Source organism: Pongo abelii, chromosome 20 (genome assembly GCF_028885655.2).
Source record: "Pongo abelii isolate AG06213 chromosome 20, NHGRI_mPonAbe1-v2.0_pri, whole genome shotgun sequence".
NCBI lineage: Eukaryota > Metazoa > Chordata > Mammalia > Primates > Hominidae > Pongo > Pongo abelii.
In genome coordinates this window covers 43,833,405-43,856,338 of record NC_072005.2, presented here as the reverse complement: position 1 = coordinate 43,856,338, position 22,934 = coordinate 43,833,405, and the positions used below count along the sequence as shown (strand labels likewise).

The 22,934-nt window shown below is 52.8% G+C and overlaps 1 protein-coding gene across 1 annotated transcript; it reads left to right on the top strand.

The window, feature by feature from the left end:
* Positions 1-1,964: 1,964 nt before the first annotated feature.
* On the top strand, positions 1,965-7,152 carry PPP1R14A (protein phosphatase 1 regulatory inhibitor subunit 14A). Its single transcript, XM_024236458.3, has 4 exons — positions 1,965-2,246; positions 5,407-5,487; positions 6,048-6,080; positions 6,942-7,152. Exons 1-4 carry the CDS (start codon positions 2,046-2,048, stop codon positions 7,068-7,070), a joined length of 444 nt encoding a protein of 147 aa, XP_024092226.1. The 5' UTR covers positions 1,965-2,045; the 3' UTR covers positions 7,071-7,152.
* The last annotated feature ends 15,782 nt before the right edge of the window (positions 7,153-22,934 follow it).

Genomic DNA, 22,934 nt, shown 5'->3' with positions numbered 1-22,934 from the left:
CTGGGATTACAGGCGTGAGTCACTGTGCCTAGCCCAACTCACCTTTTTAAAGTGTACAGTTCGGCCAGGTGTGGTGGCTCATCCCAGCACCTTATGAGTTACATGATTGCAATTTTTTTCTCCCATTCTATGGGTTGTCTCTTCACTTTCCTGATGATGTTCTTTGAAACTCAAAAGTTTTACATTATGGCTGGTTGGTGGAGTGAGGTGGCTCATGCCTATAATCCCAGCACCTTGGGAGGCCGAGGTGGGAGGATTGCTTGAGCCCAGGAATTGGAGAACAGCCTAGGCAACATAGGGAGACCCTGTCTCTACAATTTTTTTTTTTTTTGAGTTGGAGTCTTGCTCTGTCACCCAGGCTGGAGTGCAGTGGTGCGATCTTGGCTCACCGCAATCTCTGCCTCCTGAGTACAAGCAATTTTCCTGCCTCAGCCTCCCCAGTAGCTGCAATTACAGGTGCACACCACTACGCCTGGCTTTTTTTGTTTGTTTGTTTGTTTGTTTTTGTATTTTTTAGTAGAGATGGGGTTTCACCATGTTGGCCTGGCTGGTCTTGAATTCCAGACTTCGTGATCTGCCCACCTTGGCCTCTCAAAGTGCTGGGATTACAGGCATGAGCCACCGTGCCTGGCCTTTTTAAAAAAATTATTTATTATTATTTTATTTATTTATTTATTTTGAGACAGTCTCGCTCTTGTTGCCCAGGCTGGAGTGCAATGGCGCTATCTTGGCTCACCGCAACCTCCACCTCCCGGGTTCAAGCAGTTCTCCTGCCTCAGCCTCCCGAGTAGCTGGGATTACAGGCATGTGCCACCAGGCCCAGCTAATTTTTGTATTTTTAGTAGAGATGGGGTTTCACCATGTTGGCCAGGCTGGTCTTGAACTCCTGACCTCGTGATCCACCCGCCTTGGCCTCCCAAAGTTCTGGGATTACAGGCGTGAGCCACTGCGTCCAGCCACATTTAAATTTTAGAGTATAATTCTTGCTGCTTATAATTAGAAGTGGGAAGACTGTTTTGAAGTAAGGGACTTCCCTGGCCACCCTCGCTAAAATTTCAACCTTACCCTCACTCCATTTCTCCTTTTCTGCTTTATATTTCTCCAAAGCACTTATATGATAATAAACTGTATAATACCGTACTTACTGTGTTTCTCATGTGTCCCGGCTACAACTGTCAACTGCGTGGAACTGGGCTTGTCTGTTTTGTTCTCTGCTCTATCCCTGGAGCGTAAAGCAGTGTCTGGTACAGAGTGGATACTTAATAGATATTCGTTGAACGGGGCCAGGGGCGGCGGCTCACGCCTGTAATCCCAGCACTTTGGGAGGCGGAGGCAGGCAGATCACTTGAGGTCGAGACCAGCCTGGCCAACATGGCGAAACCCCGTCTCTACTAAAAATACAAAAATTAGCCGGGTGTTGTGGTGCATCCCTGTAATCCCAGCTACTTCGGAGGCTGAGGCAGGAGAATCGCTTGAACCTGGGAGGCGGACGTTGCGGTGAGCCGAGATCGCGCCATTGCACTCCAGCCTGGGCGACAAAGAGAGACACCGACTCAAAAAAAAAAAAAAAAAATTCGTTGAACGGAATGAGTGAACAAACAAATGGATGGATGAGTGAATGAATGAACGAAGGAACAAGTGACCGCTCGACCTTCTACAGCAACAGCGGCGCAGGCGCTCCCGCACCACCCCCCCCCCCCCCCGCCACCGCCAGAGGGCGCAGACAGGCCGGGTCCCGAGTGTCTGTCCCGGGCCCCCGCCCCACGGGATCCCGGCCCGGGAGCCCCCGACGCAGGGGGACCCGCCCGGGGCTCTGGGTCCCCGCGCATACCTGAACCCCGCACGACTGCGTGCCTCAAGCCGGCGCAGCGGCCTACTCTCGCACTGCAGACGGGGAAACTGAGGCCCGAGGCGTCCGGGGCGGGGCAGACCTCCCGGCGAGCCCGAGCCCCCGCCCCCGGCTAGCCCCGCCCCGGCCCGTAAGAAGCACCCGGGGCGCGAGGCGAAGGCGCACAGCGCGGGGCCAGGCTGGGTCCAGCAGCGCGATGGCAGCTCAGCGGCTGGGCAAGCGCGTGCTGAGCAAGCTGCAGTCTCCATCGCGGGCCCGCGGGCCAGGGGGTAGTCCCGGGGGGCTGCAGAAGCGGCACGCGCGCGTCACCGTCAAGTATGACCGGCGGGAGCTGCAGCGGCGGCTGGACGTGGAGAAGTGGATCGACGGGCGCCTGGAGGAGCTGTACCGCGGCATGGTGAGCCCGGGGAGAGCTCGGGGGTGGTCGGGGACAGAGCCTGGGCGCAGAGACCCCACGCCCTTGGGATCTCGGTGCACACTCGCTGGTGCACGGCCAGCCTGGTCTGCACAAGAGAACGAGTGCCCCAGGGCCGGGCACTCATTGGCCTGGCCGTCCGTGCTCTATGGCATTGTGCTTGTGGACACACCGAGAGCAACACACAAACACTTGGGTCTCCAGAGATGTGTCCAAACGCCTGGGGAGGGCCAGGGGTTTAGCATATGAGGAGGGAGGAGGCTAAGTTGAGCTGAAACCGCCACGTCTGGAGAAAGAGTGGGGGAAGGGGGGTGTCATAAAGCCAAACATAGACATGGTGACAGGGGAGATACAGCCACACAGAGACCCACGGCAAAGGAAGCAAAAGCAGACACAGATGTGCACAGTGAAGGAAGCTATAGCCACTCACGGACACAGCCCAGAAGTAACAGCCATGCACAAACCCACAAGGACACAAGCGGGGGCGGGGGGGGGTCACCTGCAGTTCAACATATGCTACAGCCACAGCCACCCGCAGACACAACGGCGTGGGCCACAGTGTAGGCAGACACAGCACAACCCCACTGGAACACAAAATGACTCAAGTTACGGCCCTTCCTTATCTCCTAAAGAAAAAACTATGACCACCTTCAAGCATAAGCACTGATCCACAGCAGCTCAAAGACATAAAACAACAGAAATTGGCCCAGCACAGTGGCTCACGCACTTTGTGAGGCCGGGGCAGGAGGATTGCGACGTCAGGAGTTCAAGACCAGCCTGGGCAACATGGGGAAAACCTGTCTCTACCAAAAATCTTAAAACTTAGCCGGGCGTGGTGGCATGCACGCACTTGTAATCTCAGCTCCTCAGGAGGCTGAGGTGGGAGGATTGCTTGAGCCTGAGAGGCCAAGGTTGCAGTGAGCCAAGATTGCGCCACTGCACTCCAGCCTGGGCAACAGCGAGACCGTATCTCAAAAACAAACAAAACCCGACAGAATTTATAACTACACCCAGACATAAAACTGTATAAGTGCCGGGCACGGTGGCTCATGCCTGTAATCCCAGCACTTTGGGAGGCCGAGGCGGGCGGATCACCTGAGGTCAGGAGTTTGAGACCAGCCTGACCAACATGGAGAAAGCCTGTCTCTACTAAAAAATACAAAATTAGCCGGGTGTGGTGGCGTGTGCCTGTAATCCCAGCTACTCGGGAGGCTGAGGCAGGAGAATCGCTTGAACCTGGGAGGCGGAGGTTGCAGTGAGCCGAGATCCTGCCATTGCCCTCCAGCCTGGGCGACAAGAGCGAAACTCCGTCTCAAAAACAAACAAACAAACAAAAAACTGTAAGCTATAGGAACAGGTGGACATACAACCACAGAACCTACCGCTGCTCACAGGCACACAAGAGCCTAAGCCACAGCTACATGTATTGACAGACACAGGTACTTCATCACTTGAGTTTCTGCTTGAAGTCACACTTTCAGTGACTTCTTTTTTCTTTTCCTTAGAGGTGGGGCCTCACTGGCCGAGCATGGTGGCTCACGCCTGTAATCCCAGAACTTTGGGAGGCGAAGGTGGGCATATCACTTGAGGTCAGGAGTTCGAGACTAGCCTGGCCAACATGGTGAAACCCCGTCTCTACTAAAATTACAAAAATTAGCCAGGCATGGTGGCAGGCACCTGTAATCCCAGCTACTTGGGAAGCTGAGGCAGGAGAATCACTTGAACCTGGGAGGCGGAGGTTGCAGTGAGCCAAGATCGTGCCATGGCACTCCACCCTGGGTGACAGAAGGAGACTCTGTCCCAAAAAAAAAAAAAAGAAAAAAGAAAAAGAGATGGGGCCTCACTATGTTGCTCAGGCTGATCTTGAACTCCTAGGCTCAAGCAATTCTCTCTTGTCGGCCTCCCAAAATGTCAGGATTACAGGGGTGAGCCACTGTGCCTGGCCTTCTGTGACTTCTGTATGCTACACTGTACACAGGACCCACAAGTCCTCCTCTTCATGGTGCAACAATGGTGGAAGGCATGGCCCTTCTCCCACGATGACATGCAGTCCCTCTGTTCTCAGACTCACACCTGGGCCCATACAAGTGAACCAATCTGGTTGCTAGTGGCAGGTGGCATCTATGAGGCCATTCTTGGGTGGTGGGCCCCACAGCTGATTGTGGACACATGCTGATGTGTCACACACCCAAGCCAGAGCCACACACCTCACACCTGCAGGACCACAGGCCACTATACGAAGCCACTGCACAATGCCGGGTCCCTGTGCATCCTCAGCCAGCCCCAGGCCCTTGGCATCAGGCTGTGGCCCTGGCAGAGACTCACACACCTGTGTCCTTGCTGAAGCCCCTTCACCACACATGAACTAGGACCATCCAGCCCTGAAGCCCCAGGCCTGAAGCCGACAGCCGGACTTTGGATTGGGGAGGAAAGGATTCATAACCCCAAGGCTCTCTTGCTCCCTGGACAGCTGGGGACAGCTGGGTCCTGTTCCCAGCAGGGGTACTGAGCCAGCCTGCACTTGGGCCACTGCCTGTAGAAGCCACGCTCAGCGCCCCGCTCTTAGCAGCTGAGTTGAGCTGTGACTCATCCCACCCACCCACCTTGAGGGGCCTCGGTGGTCCTCCCTCGGTCTCACCAGGCTGCATTTTGGCCCCCTGGGGGCTGGCCCAAGCTGTCCCCTCCCTTCCTGTCCCCTGGGGGAAGGGGCCGCCCCAGCTGGCTGCTGGCTGCCAGCCTCTCCTCCCCCGCACCTAGTGCTAAGACTTTTCCTTGAAAGGGCAGAAGCCAACCCCTCTCCCGAATCCCAGAATCTGACATTCCAGGACTCCACTAGGCCTGTTTTCCTCTGTGGGAACTAGAGCCAAGGCGAGAGAGACCCGTGCCAGCCCCGAGGCTCCCAGGGCCCAAGGACCCAGGCATCGGGCTGGTACAGGGCCCTGGGGCTCTCTCAGCCCATCTGTCACCCCTCCCCCCCAACATCCAGATGTCCCGCCTTGGCAGTGCTGTCCCTGACTGCCACATTAATGCTCCAGAACCCGCCAGCTGGTCCCTGGGGCCAGTGGGGCTCCTGCAGAACCCTGGACAAAGGCGAGGGAGGGAGGGAAGGGGATCCTAAGCACCCCTCCCTCCCTGGCCCTAGGAGGCAGACATGCCCGATGAGATCAACATTGACGAATTGTTGGAGTTAGAGAGTGAAGAGGAGAGAAGCCGGAAAATCCAGGTAGGTGGGGGGAAGTGTCCCCCAGCCCCCCACTTTGCACCTCCCTAAAAATAATAGCAATAGTTCACGTGTTTACTGAGCGCTCACTAGATGCCGGGCACTGGTGTGATGGCTTTACACGTATTCACTCACTTAACCCTCACAAAACCCTCCGAAGCAGGTGCTAGTGTGAGCTCCATTTTCCCCATGAGTAAAATGAGGCCCAGAGAGGTTGAAGCCCTTGCCCAGCATCACACAGCTCAGAAGGAGCAGAGTTGGGCGTCGAACCCAGGCAGTTTGGCAGCCATGTCCTTGCTCATGGCTTATGCCTTTTTGGAGGAGAGAAGTGCTGTGTGACCCTCTCGCCCTCTCTGGATCTAGTGACTCACCCCTGCCCTGAGTCGATCCACATGCCCCTTGGGCTCTGTTCTTCTATTGAAGCTTGGTGGGCAGTCCACCCTGGAGTCTGACTTCCATTTGTCTTGCTGCTGGGGCCTTTTGGGAAAGGGAAGGGGCTGGAGGGGAGTAGGTGTTAGTCATTTACTGTTTTGTTTTGTTTTGTTTTTGTTTGGGGGTTTTAGGGACTCCTGAAGTCATGTGGGAAACCCGTCGAGGTGAGTTTTCTCTCCCTCATTCTCTCCCTGTTCTGGCCCCAAGTACTGTGATGGGGGAGGGGGAAGAAGCTGGCAAAAGGGTCTCTGGGGAACACCACCCGGCCCCCCACCCCCGGCCCCAACCTGCCCTCCGCAGCTCTTTCTGGTCTCCAGGGGTGTCTTTTGTCCTCCTCCTTGTCTCTCTCCCTCTCTCCCTCTCTCCCCCATCTGCTGAGGGTCTCCATTCTGTCCTCCCCCATCTGCCCTGTTTCTGCCTCTCCTGTGCCTGTCCTTTGGCCGCCAGCCTTCGGGCTCAGTCTCCCTCTGTCCTCCCCTGTCACTGCCTCCACCACCCCGGGCTCCCTTCCCCACCTCTAGGGGCCCTCCATCCTCCCAGGCCCTGAAGCTGAGCAGCCCAACCCCTCCCACTTCCTTCCCTGCTTTAAAAGGGAAAACTATTCATGTTTCTCCAACTAGCTCTAGGGACAAACGTCATTGCATTTCTGTTCGCCCTGGATCTATCTCTGGGGACCTGTCTCCACATGTCTGTTTCTTTCTCTCCTTATGTCTCTCTCTGTCTCTATCTCTACATGTCTGTTTCTCTCTCTGTCTGTTTCTCCCCCTCCCCTACTCCGTATCTGTCTCCTTGGATCTCTATCTCTCTTCCTAGCTCTTTCTCTCCATCCCTCCCATTGCTCTTTCCCCATCTCTGTCTTTCTCCCGGCTTACTTTTCTCTCTATGTCTATAGCCTCCACCCCTAACTCCCCCCACCCCACAATCAGAGAACAGGAGGAGGCGCCCAGGTCAGGGACTGGGTTGGACAGGGGCAGTGGGTGCCCCCGCGCTGTTCCCATGTTCTCAGCTCCCCCGCCCTGTCTCAGGACTTCATCCAGGAGCTGCTGGCAAAGCTTCAAGGCCTCCACAGGCAGCCCGGCCTCCGCCAGCCCAGCCCCTCCCACGACGGCAGCCTCAGCCCCCTCCAGGACCGGGCCCGGACTGCTCACCCCTGACCCTCTCGCACTCTCCCTGCCCTCCTGGACGCCGCCCAGCTTGCTTGTGTATAAGTTGTATTTAATGGTTCTGTAACAATAACACTGTGTGGCTGTTTTTCCTCCCCCCGGGTTACCATGGGCTTCCCCGAGCTCCCCCCACAACCTCCGTCTCTCCTCCTGTGGCCTCTGCTCATGTCCCTGTCCCAGCACTGCAGCTGGGCCTGCTGGATGGAGAATCGCTCCTCCCGGGCCAGAGAGCATGAGAACGGGCCCTGCTGAGCCCACGCCCTTGGGACTTATATCCTAGACCTCGCCTTCCCTTGAACTCCCCACCCCACCCCCATCCCCAGTCCCAGCAAGCAGAGCCCCTATATGCGGGCTCCTGCAGGAATCTGGGTCAAGGGGCATGCTCATGACCAAAGGTGACCGATATTGACTCAGTACAGGTGATCACACCGCAAACAAATCATTCAGCCACTCCATGAAATCTGCGCTGTGCTTATAATGGCCCTTGGTACTGAGGCTGCAAAGATGAGAGGAAGATGGTCTCTGGCATCAAGGTGCTCACACACTATGGGGGGAGAAGGGCCTGAGTGTGAGGATCAGAGCAAGGTGTGCTGAATGGCTCAAGATACCTGGGAGCTTGGCAGAGGGGAGGGAGCTATTCACTCTGGGGGTGGTGAAGAAATCTGGAAGGGCCTCCTGAAGGAAGTGACATTAAGGTAGGTTTTGAAGGATGCATAGGAGTTCTGTGAAATGGATACCCCTCTCTGAGGACTCTGAACTTATGGGTGGAGGGATTGATACTGGGGCAGAACCAGGAAAAACACCAAATATTGCCAGGGCCATCCACCAGTCAGGAAGGACCATGGCCCCCAGAGCTGGGTCAGGGAAGCCCCCTATTGAACCCAGGTTGATCCTTTCATGCTGGGGCATGGAGAGGCCTGGAGGGTCCTAAGGGAGCAGCTGGGCCATCACAAGTGGGTAGTGGCTTTTTAAGAAAATTTTATGTTTTTTTATTTTGTTTAAAAAAAATTATTTTGTTTTATGAGACAGGGTCTCATTCTGTCACCCAGGCTGGAGTCCAGTGGTGCGGTCTTGGCTCACTGCAGCCTTGACCTCCCCAGGCTCAGGTGATCCTCTCAGTTCAGCCTCCCAAGTAGCTGGGACTACAGGCATGCACCACCATGCCCGGCTTTGTTTTTTTTTTTTTTTTTTTAAGAAACGGGATCTTGCTGTATTGCCCAGTCTGGTCTTAAACTCTTGGGCTCAAATTATCAGCCTGTCTCGGCCTCCCAAAGTGCTGCAATTATAGGGGTGAGCCACAGTGCCCGACCTAATTTTATTTTAGAGACAGAGCCTCACTTTGTCACCCAGGCTGGAGTGCAGTGGTGCAATCATAGCTCACTGTAGCCTTGACCTCCTGGGCTCAATAAATCCTCCCAACTTGGCATCCCAAAGTGCTGGGATTACAGGTGTGAGCCATCATGGCTGGCTATTTTTTTACTTTTTTGTAGAGATGAAGCCTCCTTATGTTGTCCAGACTGGTCTTGGACTTCTGGGCTCAAGCAATTCACCCACCACGCCCAGCCCTCTATTTCAACATTGTCTTTTTTTTTTCTTTCTTTCTTTTTTTTTTTTTTTAAGATGAAGTTTTGCTCTTGTTGCCCAGGCTGGAGTGCAATGGTGCAATCTCGGCTCACTGTAACCTCCGCCTCCTGGGTTCAAGCGATTCTCCTGCCTCAGCCTCCCGAGTAGCTGAGATTACAGACGTGTGCGCAGCTAATTTTTTGTATTTTTAGTAGAGATGGGGTTTTACCATGTTGGTCAGGCTGGTCTTGAACTCCTGACCTCAGGTGATCTGACCGCCTTGGCCTCTCAAAGTGCTGGGATTACAGGTGTGAGCCACCACGCCCAGCCGTATTTTTTTTCTTTTTTTTGTTTTTGAGACAGAGTCTCGCTCTGTTGTCCAGGCTGGAGTGCAGTGGTGTGATCTCGGCTCACTGCAGCCTCTACCTCCCAAGTTCAAGTGATTTCTCCTACCTCAACCTCTCAAGTAGATGGGATTACAGGCGCACCACTATGCCTGGCTACTTTTTGTATTTTTAGTAGAGATGGGGTTTCACCGTGTTGGCCAGGCTGGTCTTGAATTCCCGACCTCAAGTGATCTGCCCACCTCGGCCTCCCAAAGTGCTGGGTTTACAGGTGTGAGCCACTAGGCCTGGCCTATATTTCAACATTTTGTTTTATTTTATTTTATTTTTTTATTTTATTTTATTTTATCTTTTGAGATGGAGTCTTGCTCTGTCACCCATGCTGGAGTGCAGTGGTGCGATCTCAGTTCACTGAAACCTCCGCCTCCTGGGTTCAAGTGATTCTTCTGCCTCAGCCTCCCGAATAGCTGGGATTACAGGCATCTGCCACCACGCCCGGCTAATTTTTGTATTTTTAGTAGAGACAGGGTTTCACCATGTTGGCCAGGCTGGTCTTGAACTCCTGACCTCGTGATCCACCTGCCTCGGCCTCCCAAAGTGCTGGGATTACAGGTGTGAGCCACCGTGCCTGGCCTATTTCAACATTTTAATGGTTCTGGTTGGACCAGTGGTCCCAGGTGTGTATAATCAGGAGCTGGGGTGGGGCTGTGGCCGTGCTTAGGACCAGGGCAGGGTCAGAGCTGGACTGTCTCACCAAGGACAAAGCACATCTCACAGCTTGCCTCCACTGACTGAAGTTGGGACCCCAGGGCCCTGTCCCCACCTGTGCCATCAAGTGGCCCTGCCAGGATTAAGCACTTATCCCGGGTGTCTGAGCTCCAGTCTGGGAGGAAGAGAAGAGCCCCCTGAGGAGGAGCATCCAGGAGCACCCTGGCCTGTCCAGCCGTTCAGGTGACCTTGCTGTCTCTGTGCAGATGGACCCAAGGCTTCCAGTGTCCCCTTTCCTCCACACTGTATAGAGAATGGGCAAGTCCCTCCTGCTGACATCCCAGCTCCTGAGCCTGTGTCCTAGAACACCCCACTTGGGCCTGCAGAACCCCTTCTACTTCTCTCTCACAGAACCTCGTTTGGGTTCCTCGTCCTGGTGGAGGCGGTATGTGCTCCAAACCCAGGTTCTAAAGTCCTGTGTGTGCCATGTGTTAGGCCTCAGTATCCTCATCTGGAAAATGGGTACTTTGCAGATGAGGAAACAGAGGCCCAGATTAGGGATGTCACTTGTTCAAAGTCACATGGCTGGGAAATGGTGGCGCTGGACTTCAGTCCCAGGCATTATGACTCCAGAGCCCAACTATTTAACTCCTGCTCTACAGGGTCCCTTTAAACCACAGCAACAATTGCTATTGTTCAGTGATGGGAAAATATTGGCTAATTCATACTAAGGTCTTAATGATTGCTCGCAATCCTTGGAGATAACCAATCTAAAGGGCAATACAATTAACTGAGAACAATGCTACAGTGAAGGACTGGGAGGCCAGGCGGGGTGACTCAAGTCTGTAATCCCAGCCAAGGTCAGAGGCCTGTGCCCAGGAGGTCGATCACACCACTGCATTCAGCCTGGGTAACGAAGCAGTGTCTCAAAAAAAAAAAAAGAAAAGAAAAAAGGGCTGGGTACGGTGGCTCACACCTGTAATCCCAGCACTTTGGGAGGCCGAGGCAGGTGGATCATCTGAGGTTGGGAGTTTGAGAACAGCCTGACCAACATGGAGAAACCCCGTCTCTACTAAAAATACAAAATTAGCCGGGCGTGGTGGCGCTTGCCTATAATCCCAGCTACTTGGGAGGCTGAGGCAGGAGAATGGCTTGAACCCGGGAGGCAGAGGTTGCGGTGAGCCGAGATTGGGCCATTGCACTCCAGCCTAGGCAACAAGAGCAAAACCCTGTCTCAAAAAAAAAAAAAAAAAAAAGGAAAAGAATTGGGAAACGGCACACCACAGTGGTTAGTGGTTAAGAGCATGGATTTTGGATTACTGCCTGGATTCAAGTGTCACTTCCTAGCTGTGTGATCTTGAGAAAGTCACCTAACCTCTCTGTGTCTGTGTCCACATCTGTAAAATGAAGGTGATTTTAATAGTACCTACCTCCAGGGATTATTGCGAGGTTTTGTTTTATTTTGTCTTTCGAGACAGGGTTTCACTCTGCCACCCACACTGGGGTACAGTGGTGTGATCTTGGCTCACTGCTACCTCTGCCTCAGGGGCTCAAATGATCCTCCCACCTTAGCCTCCGAAGCATCTGGGATTACAGGCACGCACCACCAAACCCAGCTGATTTTGGTACGTTTTGTAGAAACAGGATTTCACCATGTTGCCCAGGCTGGTCTCAAACTCCTGGGCTCAAGCGATCCACCCGCCTTGGCCTCCCAAAGTGCTGGGATTACAGGTGGGAGACACCACGCCCAGCCTGTTGTGAGGTTTAAATGCAGAGAATAGGCTAGGACCAGGCACATGGTAAGCATTGTTATCAACTCTGTCATTGTGAGGAGGGGACTGATCATTAGCTCCTATGGTCACCATTTCTGGCCAGCAGGAAGTCCCTTGGGAACACTGAACCACAGGCTTTCAGATACAGAAAAGCCCCAAAGGGGCCACCAGCAGTGGCTCATACCTGTGATCCCAGCATTTTGGGAGGCTGAGGCGGGTGGATCACCTGAGGTCACGAGTTCGAGACCAGCCTGGCCAATATGATGAAACCCCGTCTCTACTAAAAATACAAAAAATAATAATAATAACTGGGCGTGGTGGCACATGCCTATAATTCCAGCTAGTCGGGAGACTGAGGCAGGAGAATAGCTTGAACCCGGGAGGCAGAGGTTGCAGTGAGCCAAGATCGCGCCATTGCACTTCAGCCTGGGCAACGAGAGCAGAACTCCGCCTCAAAAAAAAAAAAAAAAGCCCCAAAAGACACAGTGTACTTGACCCACCATGCACCCCCCCGCCCACCGTTGTAGCCACACTCGCCTCCCCACCCAGCTGGCTCCTTGCCTCCCACCGTCTGTGGTCCGTTTCCCACTCAGCAGCCAGACAACGCCTTTTCTCACTCTCACCCTAACCTCCATCCACCCTGTTCTCTCTTCCTCTTTCCTCCAAAGGTCACCATTTGAAAAAGAAAATCAATTTCTTAGTATTACTGCAATATTTTTTTCTGCAAATACAAACAAGTGTGAAGCTATGTTCTAGTCACCCCTTTTGTACCAACAAGACAGACATTCCGAACATTACTCTTTGCTTTTTTTATTTTACTTTTTTTTAGAGACAGAGTCTCACTGTCACCCCGGCTGGAATGCAATGGTGCAATCATAACTCACTGCAGCCTCTAATTCCTGGGCTCAAGCAAGCCGCCTGCCTTAGCCTCCCACATAGCTGGGACTACAGGTGTGCACCACTATGCCCACATAATTTTTAAATATTTTGTAGAGATGAGGTCTCACTATGTTGGTCAAGCTGTTCTCAAACTCCTGATCTCAAGTGATCCTCCTGCCTCAGTCTCTCAAAGTGCAGGGATGACAGGCGTGAGACAACTTGCCGGCCATTTAACAACTCACCCTGGGCCAGGCGTGCTGGCTCATGCCAGTCATGCCAGCAATTTGGGAGGCCGAGTCAGGAGGATCACCTGAGGTCAGGAGTTGGAGACCAGCCTGGCCAGTGCGGTGGAACCCCGTGTCTACTAAAAATACAAAAAAAAAAAAAAAAAAAAATTAGCCGGATGTGGTGGTGCACGCCTGTAGTCCCAACCACTCCAGAGGCTGAGGCAGGAGAATTGCTTGAATCCGGGAGGCGGAGGTTGAAGTGAGCCGAGATCATGCCACTGCACTCCAGTCTGGGCGACAGAGCGAAACTCCATCTCGGAAAAAAAAAAAAAAAAAAAAAGGCAGGGCTCAGTGGCTCACGCCTGTAATCCCAACACTGGGAGGCTGAGGCGGGCGGATCACGAGGTCAGGTGATCAAGACCATCCTGGTTAACAAGGTGAAACCCCGTCTCTACTAAAAATACAAAACAATTAGCCGGGCGTGGTGACAGGTGCCTGTACTCCCAGCTACTCAGGAGGCTGAGGCAGGAAAATGGCGTGAACCTGGGAGGCGGAGCTTGCCGTGAGCAGAGATCACGCCACTGCACTCCAGCCTGGGTGACAGAGCGAGACTCCGTCTCAAAAAAACTAAATAAATAAAAAATAAAAACCCATCCTGAAGACATTTCATGTCACCGCTTTTCACAGCCTTTCCTTGGTAGTCCTCCTGGCCACACTGTGCCCTGTCACCTTCCTGCCTTCAGCCCTCTGCTGTCTGACCCTCACCCACACCAGCTTCTCTCCTGTCCTCAGACCCACCTGCCGCCCCCTCCATGACCCATGGCCACATTGCCTCTGCCTGCAGTTCTCCCCAGGTTTCTCTCATCCTCACCGTCATGTAGACGTCATCTCAGAGAGGTGTTCTGCAGTACCTAATCTAAGGAGCACCCTCAGTCACTATCCTGCCACTTGATTGATTGATTGATTGATTTTAATTTTTTTGGAGACGGAGTCTCACTCTGTTGCCCAAGTTGGAGTGCAGTGGCGTGATCCCTACTCAATGCAACCTCCACCTCCTGGGTTCAAGCAATTCTCTGCTTCAGCCTCCTGAGTAGCTGGGATTACAGGCACCTGCCGCCATACCCAGCTAATTTCTTTGTGTTTTTAGTAGAGACGGGATTTCACCATCCTGGCCAGCCTGGTCTTGAACTCCTGACCTCATGATCTACCTGTCTTGGCCTCCCAAAGTGCTGGGATTACAGGCGTGAGCCACCATGCCCTGCTGATTTATTTATTTTTTATAGAATTTATTGACCAGGCGTGGTGGCTCACGCCTGTAATCCTAGCACGTTGAGTGGCCGAGGTAGGAGGATCACTTGAGGCCAGGAGTTCCAGACCAGCCCAGGGGAGACCCTGTGTCTACAAAAAATAAAATTAGCTAGACGTGGTGGTGCGCACCTGTGTTCTTAGTTACTCTGGAGGCTGAGGTGGGAGTATTGCTTGAGCCCAGGAGTTTGAGGCTGCAGTGAGCTATGATTGCGCCACTGCACTCCAGCCTGGGAAACAGAGCAACACCCTATCTCAAAAAAAAAAAAAAAAAATTATTACGCTCTGGTCTGTCTATTCTATTGTCTGTTCACCGCCCCCCACCACCATCTTCAGAATATTAGCTCCTCGCCTACCTTGAATAGCCCTGTGTTCCTGTGTAGAACGGCGCCGGGCGCACAGTAGGCGCTTGCCCAAGAACCGTACTCCCAGGTGGCCACGTTGTCTCCAAGCACCGCAGCCCTCTGCGTGTGGACGTGAGGCCTCAGCGCCCCCTCGTGGCTATGTGAATTGGTTTATTTTATTTTATTTATTTGTTTTGTTTTGTTTTTATTTTCGTTTCTCCTTTTTACTTTTTTTGTTTTGTTTTGTTTTCTTTGTTTTTTGAGACGGATTTTTTGCTCTTGTCGCCTATGCTGAAGTGCAATGGCGCGATCTCGGCTCACTGCAACCTTCCACTTCCCAGGTTCAAGCGATTCTCCTGCCTCAGCCTCCTGAGTAGCTGGGATTACACATGCGCCACCATGCCCGGCTAATTTTTGTATTTTTAGTAGAGACGGGATTTCACCATGTTAGTCAGGCTGGTCTTGAACTCCTGACGTCAGGTAATCCACTCACCTCAGCCTCCCAAAGTGCTGGGATTACAGGCGTGAGCCACCGCGCCCGGCTGTTGTTATCTTATCTTTTTTTTTTTTTTTTTTTTTCCAGATAAGGAGTCTTGCTCTGTCGCCCAGGCTGGAGCACAGCAGCACTATGATAGCTCACTGCAGCCTGGAAATCCTGAGTTCAAGCGATCCTACCTCCTGAGTACCTGGGACTACAGGCACCCGCACCATGCCCGGCTTGAAGTGGTTTTTGTTTGTTTCTTTATTTTGTGACCAAGAATCGCTCTGTCACTGAGGCTGGAGTGCAGTGGCATGATCTCGGCTCAATGCAACCTCCACCTCCCGGGTTCAAGCGATTCTCCTGCCTCAGCCTCCTCAGTAGCTGGGATTTCAGGCGCGCGCCACCATGCCCGGCTAATTTTTGTATTTTTAGTAGAGACGGGGTTTCGACATGTTGGCCAGGCTGGTCTCGAACTCCTGACCTCATGATCTGCCCAAGAGTTTGCAGTGAGCCGAGATCCTGCCATTGCACTCCGGCCTGGGCCACAGAGTGAGAACTTCATCTCAAACAAACAAACAAAAGAATAATGTCTCCAGCTCCATCCAAGTGGCTGCAAAATACATGACTTCATTCCTTTTAATGGCTGTATATGTACCACATTTCCTTCATGCACTCATTGGTTGATGGGCAGAACTTTTTTTTGAGGCACGGTCTCACTCTGTTGCCCAGGCTGGAGTGCAGTGGAACCATCATAGCTCACTACACCCTCAAACTCCTGAGCTCAGGTGATCCTCCCACCTCAGCCTCCCGAGTAACTAGGACTACAGGCACGTGCCATCACACCTAATTTTTTTTTCCTTAGACGAAGTCTCGCTGCTGCCCACTGTGCCCGCGCAGAGCAATCTTCATCAAAATTCCAGATGAACTTTGGGAGGCTGAGGCAGGTGGATCACCTGAGGTTAGGCGTTCGAGACCAGCCTAACTAACATGGTGAAACCCCATCTCTAGTAAAAATACAAAAATTAGCGGGGTGTGGTGGTGCATGCCTGTAATCACAGCTACTTGGGAGGCTGAGACAGGAGAATTGCTTGAACCCAGGAGGCGGAGGTTGCAGTGAGCCGAGATTGTGCTGCTTGGGTTCAAGCGATTCTCCTGCCTCAGCATCTTGAGTAGTTGGGATTACAGGCATGCACCACCATGCCCGGCTAATTTTTTTGTATTTTTAGTAGAGAAGAGGTTTCCTCATATTGCCCAGGCTGGTCTCGAACTCCTGGGCTGAAGTGATCCGCCCACCTCGGCCTCCCAAATTGAGCCACCGTGCCTGGCCTATTTTCCCCATTTTCTCTTGCTTCCTGAAGGTCATTGCTCCAGCAGGTCCCCAGCCCCCACGTACTCATTCCCACGGGCACACAGACACATCGTCACTTCTTCCACATTAAAACAAAATCACAACAAAAGCTCTCTGGACTTCCTCCAGCTCCAGCCCCATTTCTCCGTTTCCTTTTACAGCAAAATTTCTCACAAGAGACGTTCTCAGTTCTCTCTTACACCATTTCCAATCAAATGTTCACATCTTGCTGTTCCTACTCTGGAAATGCTCTTGTTGGGGTCCCCATGATATTGGGTCCAACATCACACCTCCTGATTGTCTTGACCTCTCAGCTACATCCGGTGCACCACTGGTTCCCATTCCCCTGAATGCTTTCTTTTGTTTTGTTTTTTTTGAGAGTTTTGCTCTTGTTGCCCAGGCTAGAGTGCAATGGCGTGATCTCGGCTCATTGAAACCTCTGCCTCCTGAGTTCAAGTGATTCTCCTGCCTCAGCCTCTGGAGTAGCTGGGATCATAGGCGCGTGCCACCACGCCTGGCAATTCTGTAATTTTAGTAGAGATTGGGTTTCTCCATGTTGGTCAGGATGGTCTCAAACTCCCAACCTCAGGTGATCCACCCGCCTAGGCCTCCCAAAATGCTGGGATTACAGGCATAACTCACCGTGCCCAGTGAATATTTTCTTTTCTTTTCTCTTTTTTTTTTTTTTTTTTTTTTTGAGACAGAGTCTTACTCTGTCACCCAGGCTGGAGTGCAGTGGCTCGATCTCGGCTCACTGCAACCTCCACCTCCCTGGTTCAAGCAATTCTCCTGCCTCAGCCTTCCGAGTAGCTGGGATTACAGGCACACACCACCATGCCCAGCTAAGTTTTGTATTTTTAGTAGAGAAGGGGTTTCACCATATTGGCCAGGCTAGTCTCGAACTCCTGACCTTGTGATCCACCTGCCTTGGCCTCCCAAAGTGGTGAGATTACAGGCGTGAGCCACCGCGCCCAGCCAGCCACCGCGCTCATCTGCTTTCTTTTTACAAAATGTTAATTTATTTTATTTATTTATTTTTGAGACGGAGCTTTGCTCTGTCTCCCAGGCTGGAGTGCGGTGGCACGATAGTGGCTTACTGCAACCTCCACCCCCCAGGATCAAGTGATTTTCCTGCCTCAGCCTCCCAAGTAGCTGGGATTATAAGCGTCTGCCACAGTGCCCAGATAATTTTTTGTATTTTTAGTAGAGACGAGGTTTCACCATGTTGGCCAGGCTGGTCTCGAACTCCTGACCTCAGTTGAACCATCCGCCTTGGCCTCCCAAAGTGCTGGGATTACAGGCGTGAGCCACCACTCCTGACCTTATATTTATTTTTTAAAAAGAATCTCATTCTGTCGCCTAGGCTGGAGTGTAGTGGTGCAAGGCGTGATCACTGCTCACTGCAGCCTTGACCTTCCAGGCTCAGGTGATCCTCCCTCCTCAATCTCCCCGGTAGCTGGGGCTGCAGGCGTGCACCACCATGCCCTGATAATTTTCTTATTTTTTGTAGAGATGAGGGTCTCAATATATTGCTCAGGCTGGTCTCGAAAACTCCTCGGCTCAAGAGATCCTTCCACCTCAGCCTCCCAGTGCTGGGCTTACAGGCTTGAGCCACCATGCCGGCCTGAATGTTTTCTCTTTTTTTTTTTTTTTTTTTTTTTTTTTTGAGACGGAGTCTCGCTCTGTCGCCCAGGCTGGAGTGCAGTGGCGCCATCTCAGCTCACTGCAAGCTCCGCCTCCCGGGTTCACACCATTCTCCTGCCTCAGCCTCCGGAGTAGCTGGGACTACAGACGCCCGCCACCAAGCCCGGCTAATTTTTTGTATTTTTAGTAGAGATGGGATTTCACCGTATTAGCCAGGATGGTCTCGATCTGACCTTGTGATCCACTCGCCTTGGCCTCCCAAAGTGCTGGGATTACAGGCGTGGGCCACCGCGCCCGGCCAACAGCCTGAATGTTTTCTTTACAGAGCCGCTGTGTCTGGCCTCCTCTCGCTTCCTGCCTCCTCCGTCTCCGTCCTCGTTCTCACCTGGTTCCTCCTCACTCTCTCACCTGTCAGTGCTGGCCAGTCGGGGTCTCCAACTTTTGGAAGACTGTTGACGTTACCTAAAGTGAGAAGGCTGAGTGAGCTCCCCTGGGGAGAATGCCTGCATGGAGAAGATGACTTTAGGTACCGTGAACAGTCTTCCAAAATTCTCTCCAGCCTGACTGCTTCTCTGACCTTCAGACTCACCCAGCAACAACACTTGGATGTCTGATGCACATCTCAGACCCAACACCTCTGGATCTCCTGGCCTCTCCCTAAACTGCCCCTTTCTCATGCGGCCCCATCTCAGGGGCCTCTGATTGCTCAGGTTACAGACCCTGGCATCATCCTCATTCTTGACACTCCACAGTCAGATTTGTAAATTATCTACCCTCAGATTCTGTCCACTCTGCTGAGGGAGGCATAATCATGCCTCCCCAAAGAGATCCCAGTTCCGTAGAAGGAAAAAGAGTCTTTGCAGATGAGATTGAGTTAAGCATCTTAACATGGGGATCTGGCTGGGTGCGGTAGCTCATGCCTGTAATCGCAGGGTGTTGGGAGGCTGAGGTGGGAGGATCACTTGAGCCCAGGAGTTTGAACCAGCCCGGGCAGCAAAGTGAGACACTCTCTCTCAAAAAAAAAAAAAAAAAAAAAAAAAAGCCAGGTGCGGTGGCTCATGCCTGTAATCCCAGCACTTTGGGAGGCTGAGGTGGGCGGATCACGAGGTCAAGAGATTGAGACCATCCTGGCCAACATGGTGAAACCCCGTTTCCACTAAAAATACAAAAATTAGCTGGGCATGGTGGCACGTGCCTGTAATCCCAGCTACTAGGGAGGCTGAGGCAGGAGAATCACTTGGACCTGGGAGGCGGAGGTTGCAGTGAGCCGAGATGGAGCCACTGCACTCCATCCTGGCGACAGAGTGAGACTCCATCTCAAAAAAAAAAAAAAAGCTGGGCATGGTGGTGTGCACCTGTGGTCCCAGCTATTTGGGAGACTGAGGTGGGAGGATTGCTTGAGCCCAAGAGGTCAAGCCTGTAGTGAACTATGATGGTGCCACAGCACTCCAGCCTGGGTGACAGAGTGAGACTGTGTCTCAAAAAAAGAAGGGGGACCTGAGGGGAGGTAGATTTTCCTGAATTATCTAGGTGGGTTCCAAAAACAATCACATGTGCCCTTTAAGAGGGAGGCAGAGGGAGACCTGACATAGACAGGAGAAGGTGCTGTGAAGGCGGAGCAGAGATGTGGAGATGCTGGCCTTGAAGACCGGCGTGATGTGGCCAAGCCCAGGACTGCCAGCAGCCCCTATAAGCTGGAATTGGAGAGGAACGGATTTTCCCCTAGAGCCTCTCAAAGGAACACAGCCCTGCCCACACCTTGCTTTCAGCCCAGTGACACTGACTTTGGACTTCTGGCCTGTAAGCTATGAGAGAATACATTTCTGGTTTTTTGTTTTGTTTTGTTTTGTTGTTGTTGTTGTTGTTGTTTTTGAGACAAAGTATTGCTCTCTCATTTCTTACCTAGGTTGGAGTGCAATGGCTCCATCACGACTCACTGCAACCTCCGCCTCCTGGGTTCAAGCAGTTCTCCTGCCTCAGCCTCCCGAGTAGCTGGGATTACAGGCACCTGCCACCACACTTCTTCACTCCTTCAAATCAATCTGTTTTCTTTTTTAAAATTCTTCTTTTTTTTTCTTTCTAGAATCTGTGTTCTGCTGAATCTATTTCTTCTTTCTTTTTCTTTTCTTTTTTTTTTTTTTTTAGAGAGAGACTCTCTCTGTTGTCCAGGCTGGAGTGCAGTGGTGTGATCATAGCTCACTACTGCTTCCAACTTTCAGGCTCAAGTGATCTTCTTGCCTCAGCCTCCTGAGTAGCTGAGACTGCAGACATGCATCACCACACCCAGATAATTTTTGTATTTTTAGTAGAGATGGGGTTTCACCATGTTGGCCAGGCTGGTCTTGAACTCCTGACCTCAGGTGATCTGCCCTCCTCGGCCTCCCAAAGTGCTGGGATTCCAGGCGTGACCCTTGCCCGCCCATTTCTGTTCTTTTAGGCCGCCACGTTGGTGGTCATATAACAGCCACATTCTCTTATTACCCATCCCCTTTTCATACCCACACCGTTGCTCCCCCTCCCCTCTGACCCATCTTGGCACCGCTTCCCTGGTCTCTGCTCTCCCCTTTGCCTCCACAGTCTGCGCCCCCACCAATAATCACAGAGACCCCTCCCTTCCCTTCCCTTCCCCTCCCTTCCCCTCCCTTCCCCTCCCTTCCCCTCCACAGTCTGCGCCCCCACCAATAATCACAGAGACCCCTCCCTTCCCTTCCCTTCCCCTCCCTTCCCCTCCCTTCCCCTCCCTTCCCCTCCACAGTCTGCGCCCCCACCAATAATCACAGAGACCCCTCCCTTCCCTTCCCTTCCCCTCCCTTCCCCTCCACAGTCTGCGCCCCCACCAATAATCACAGAGACCCCTCCCTTCCCTTCCCTTCCCCTCCCTTCCCCTCCCTTCCCCTCCACAGTCTGCGCCCCCACCAATAATCACAGAGACCCCTCCCTTCCCTTCCCTTCCCCTCCCTTCCCCTCCACAGTCTGCGCCCCCACCAATAATCACAGAGACCCCTCCCTTCCCTTCCCTTCCCTTCCCCTCCCTTCACCTCCCTTCGCCCCTCTTCCCCTCCCTTCCCCTCCCTTCCCCTCCCTTCCCCTCCCCTCCCCTCCCTTCCCTTCCCTTCCTTTCTCTTTCTTCTTTCCTTTCTTTCTTTCTTTCTTTTTTTTTTTGAGACGGAGTCTCGCTTTGTCTCCAGGCTGGAGTGCCTTGGCGCAATGTTGGCTCACTGCAACCTCTGCCTCCTGGGTTCAAGCGATTCTCCTGCCTCAGCCTCCCGAGTAGCTGGGACTATAGGTGCGTGCCACCACACCCAGCTAATTTTTGTATTTTTAGTAGACACGGGGTTTCACCATGTTGGCCAGGATGGTCTCAATCTTTTGACCTCGTGGTCCGCCTACCTCGGCCTCCCAAAGTGCTGGGATTTCAGGCATGAGCCACTGTGCCCAGCCTGAGCCACCACTCCCAGCCTGATACATCTTTCTTTCTTTTTTTTTTTTTGAACCAGAGTCTCACTCAGCACTCATAGTGGCACAATCATAGCTCACTACTGCCTCAACCTTAGCAATCATGTCTCCTTCAGAAGCCCAAGCTGGGCTCAAGTGATCCTCCTGCCTCAGCCTCCTGAACAGCTGGGAGTATAGGTGCCCCCCACCACACTTGGTTAATTTATTTTTAATCTTTTGTAGAGATGGGGTCTCACTATGTTACCTTGTCTGGTCTCAAACTCTTGGGCTCAAATGATCCTCCTGGCCAGGTGTGGTGGCTCATGCCTGTAATCCCAGACCTTTGGGAGGCCGAGGTGGGTGGATCATTTGAGGTCAGGAGTTCGAGATCAGCTTGCCCAACATGGTGAGACCCCATCTCTACTAAAAATACAGAAATTAGTCAGATGTGGTGGCGCATGCCTGTAGTCCCAGCTACTTGGGAGGCTGAGGCAGGAGAATCACTTGAACCAGGGAGGAGGAGGTTGAAGTGAGCTGAGATGGCGCCCCTGAACTCCAGCCTGGGCGACGGAGTGAGACTCTGTTTCAAAATCAGGCAAAAAAAAAATCCTCCCTCCTTGGCCTCCCAAAGTGCTGGGATGCTGGGATTACAGGCTTGAGCCACCACACCCAGCCAGACCTGGGTTGGAATCCCACTTCTCCCTGCCATGAAGGACGAGGGCTTCCTGCCTCAGCTCATTGCTGACGTTTGGATGCCTGCTTCCCAAGTGTGGTCTGTATGATTCAGTGATGTGTGTAGCTTGTTAAAGCTCAGTACAGGTCCTGACTCAGGAGGAGCTAAACCAATGGGTCCTTATTTGCTGTTATGATTATTACTGTTGTTGCCCTGATACTGCATGGCCCCACCAGCCCCACCTCTTCTGCGCCTCAGCATCCCCATCTAGGCAGGAAACTTTTTTTTTTTTTTTGGATACAGGGTCTCGCTCTTGTTGCCGAGGCTGGAGTGCAGGTGGCATGATCTCAGCTCACTGCAGCGTCTGCCTCCTGGGTTCAAGCGATTATCCTACCTCAGCCTCCTGAGTAGCTGGGATTACAGGCACCTGCCACCATGCTCAGCCAGTTATTTTTTGTACTTTTAGTAGAGACAGGGTTTCACCATTTTGGCCAGGCTAGTCTTGAACTCCTGACCTCAGGTGATCCGCCTGCCTCCGCCTCCCAAAATGCTGGAGTCACAGGCATGAGCCACCGCGCTGGGCCAGGGCAGGAAGCTTCTGAAGGGCACATCTGAACATCCCAAGGGCCACTTAGGGAAGGCTTCCTCTGAATTGTAGCGGGGAGGAGAGGGGAGAAGTGGCTGTTAGCATTTGTATCTCCTTCAGAGGCCAAAGCTGGACCCAGTGGGTATGGGGCAGAGTTTTCTGTGATTCCAGGTCCACCGGAACCTTGGATTAGAGGCGTGTGTGTGTGCATGTGTGTGTGAGAGAGAAGGAGAGGGAGACACCATGGTGACCAGGTCCTGGGCAGGGTCTGAGGCTCAGGGTTGGGGGCCCAGTGTCTCTGCGGGCAGCCCTATGGCCTGCAGATTGTCTCCCGGATCTGAGGCTTCCGAAGCAGCCTCTGCTGGACAAAGACTGGAGCTACAGCGCCCTCTGGTGGGCAAACCCTTGGGTTCCAGGGTTAGGAGAAGTGACCACAGGTTGAGACTTTTAGGGTTTGTTCCCCAAAACTTGAGGGATGGGCATTAAGAAGATCGGGCATTAAGAAGATCAGGCATTAAGGCCCCAAGAGGTCAGAGCGAACCTTGC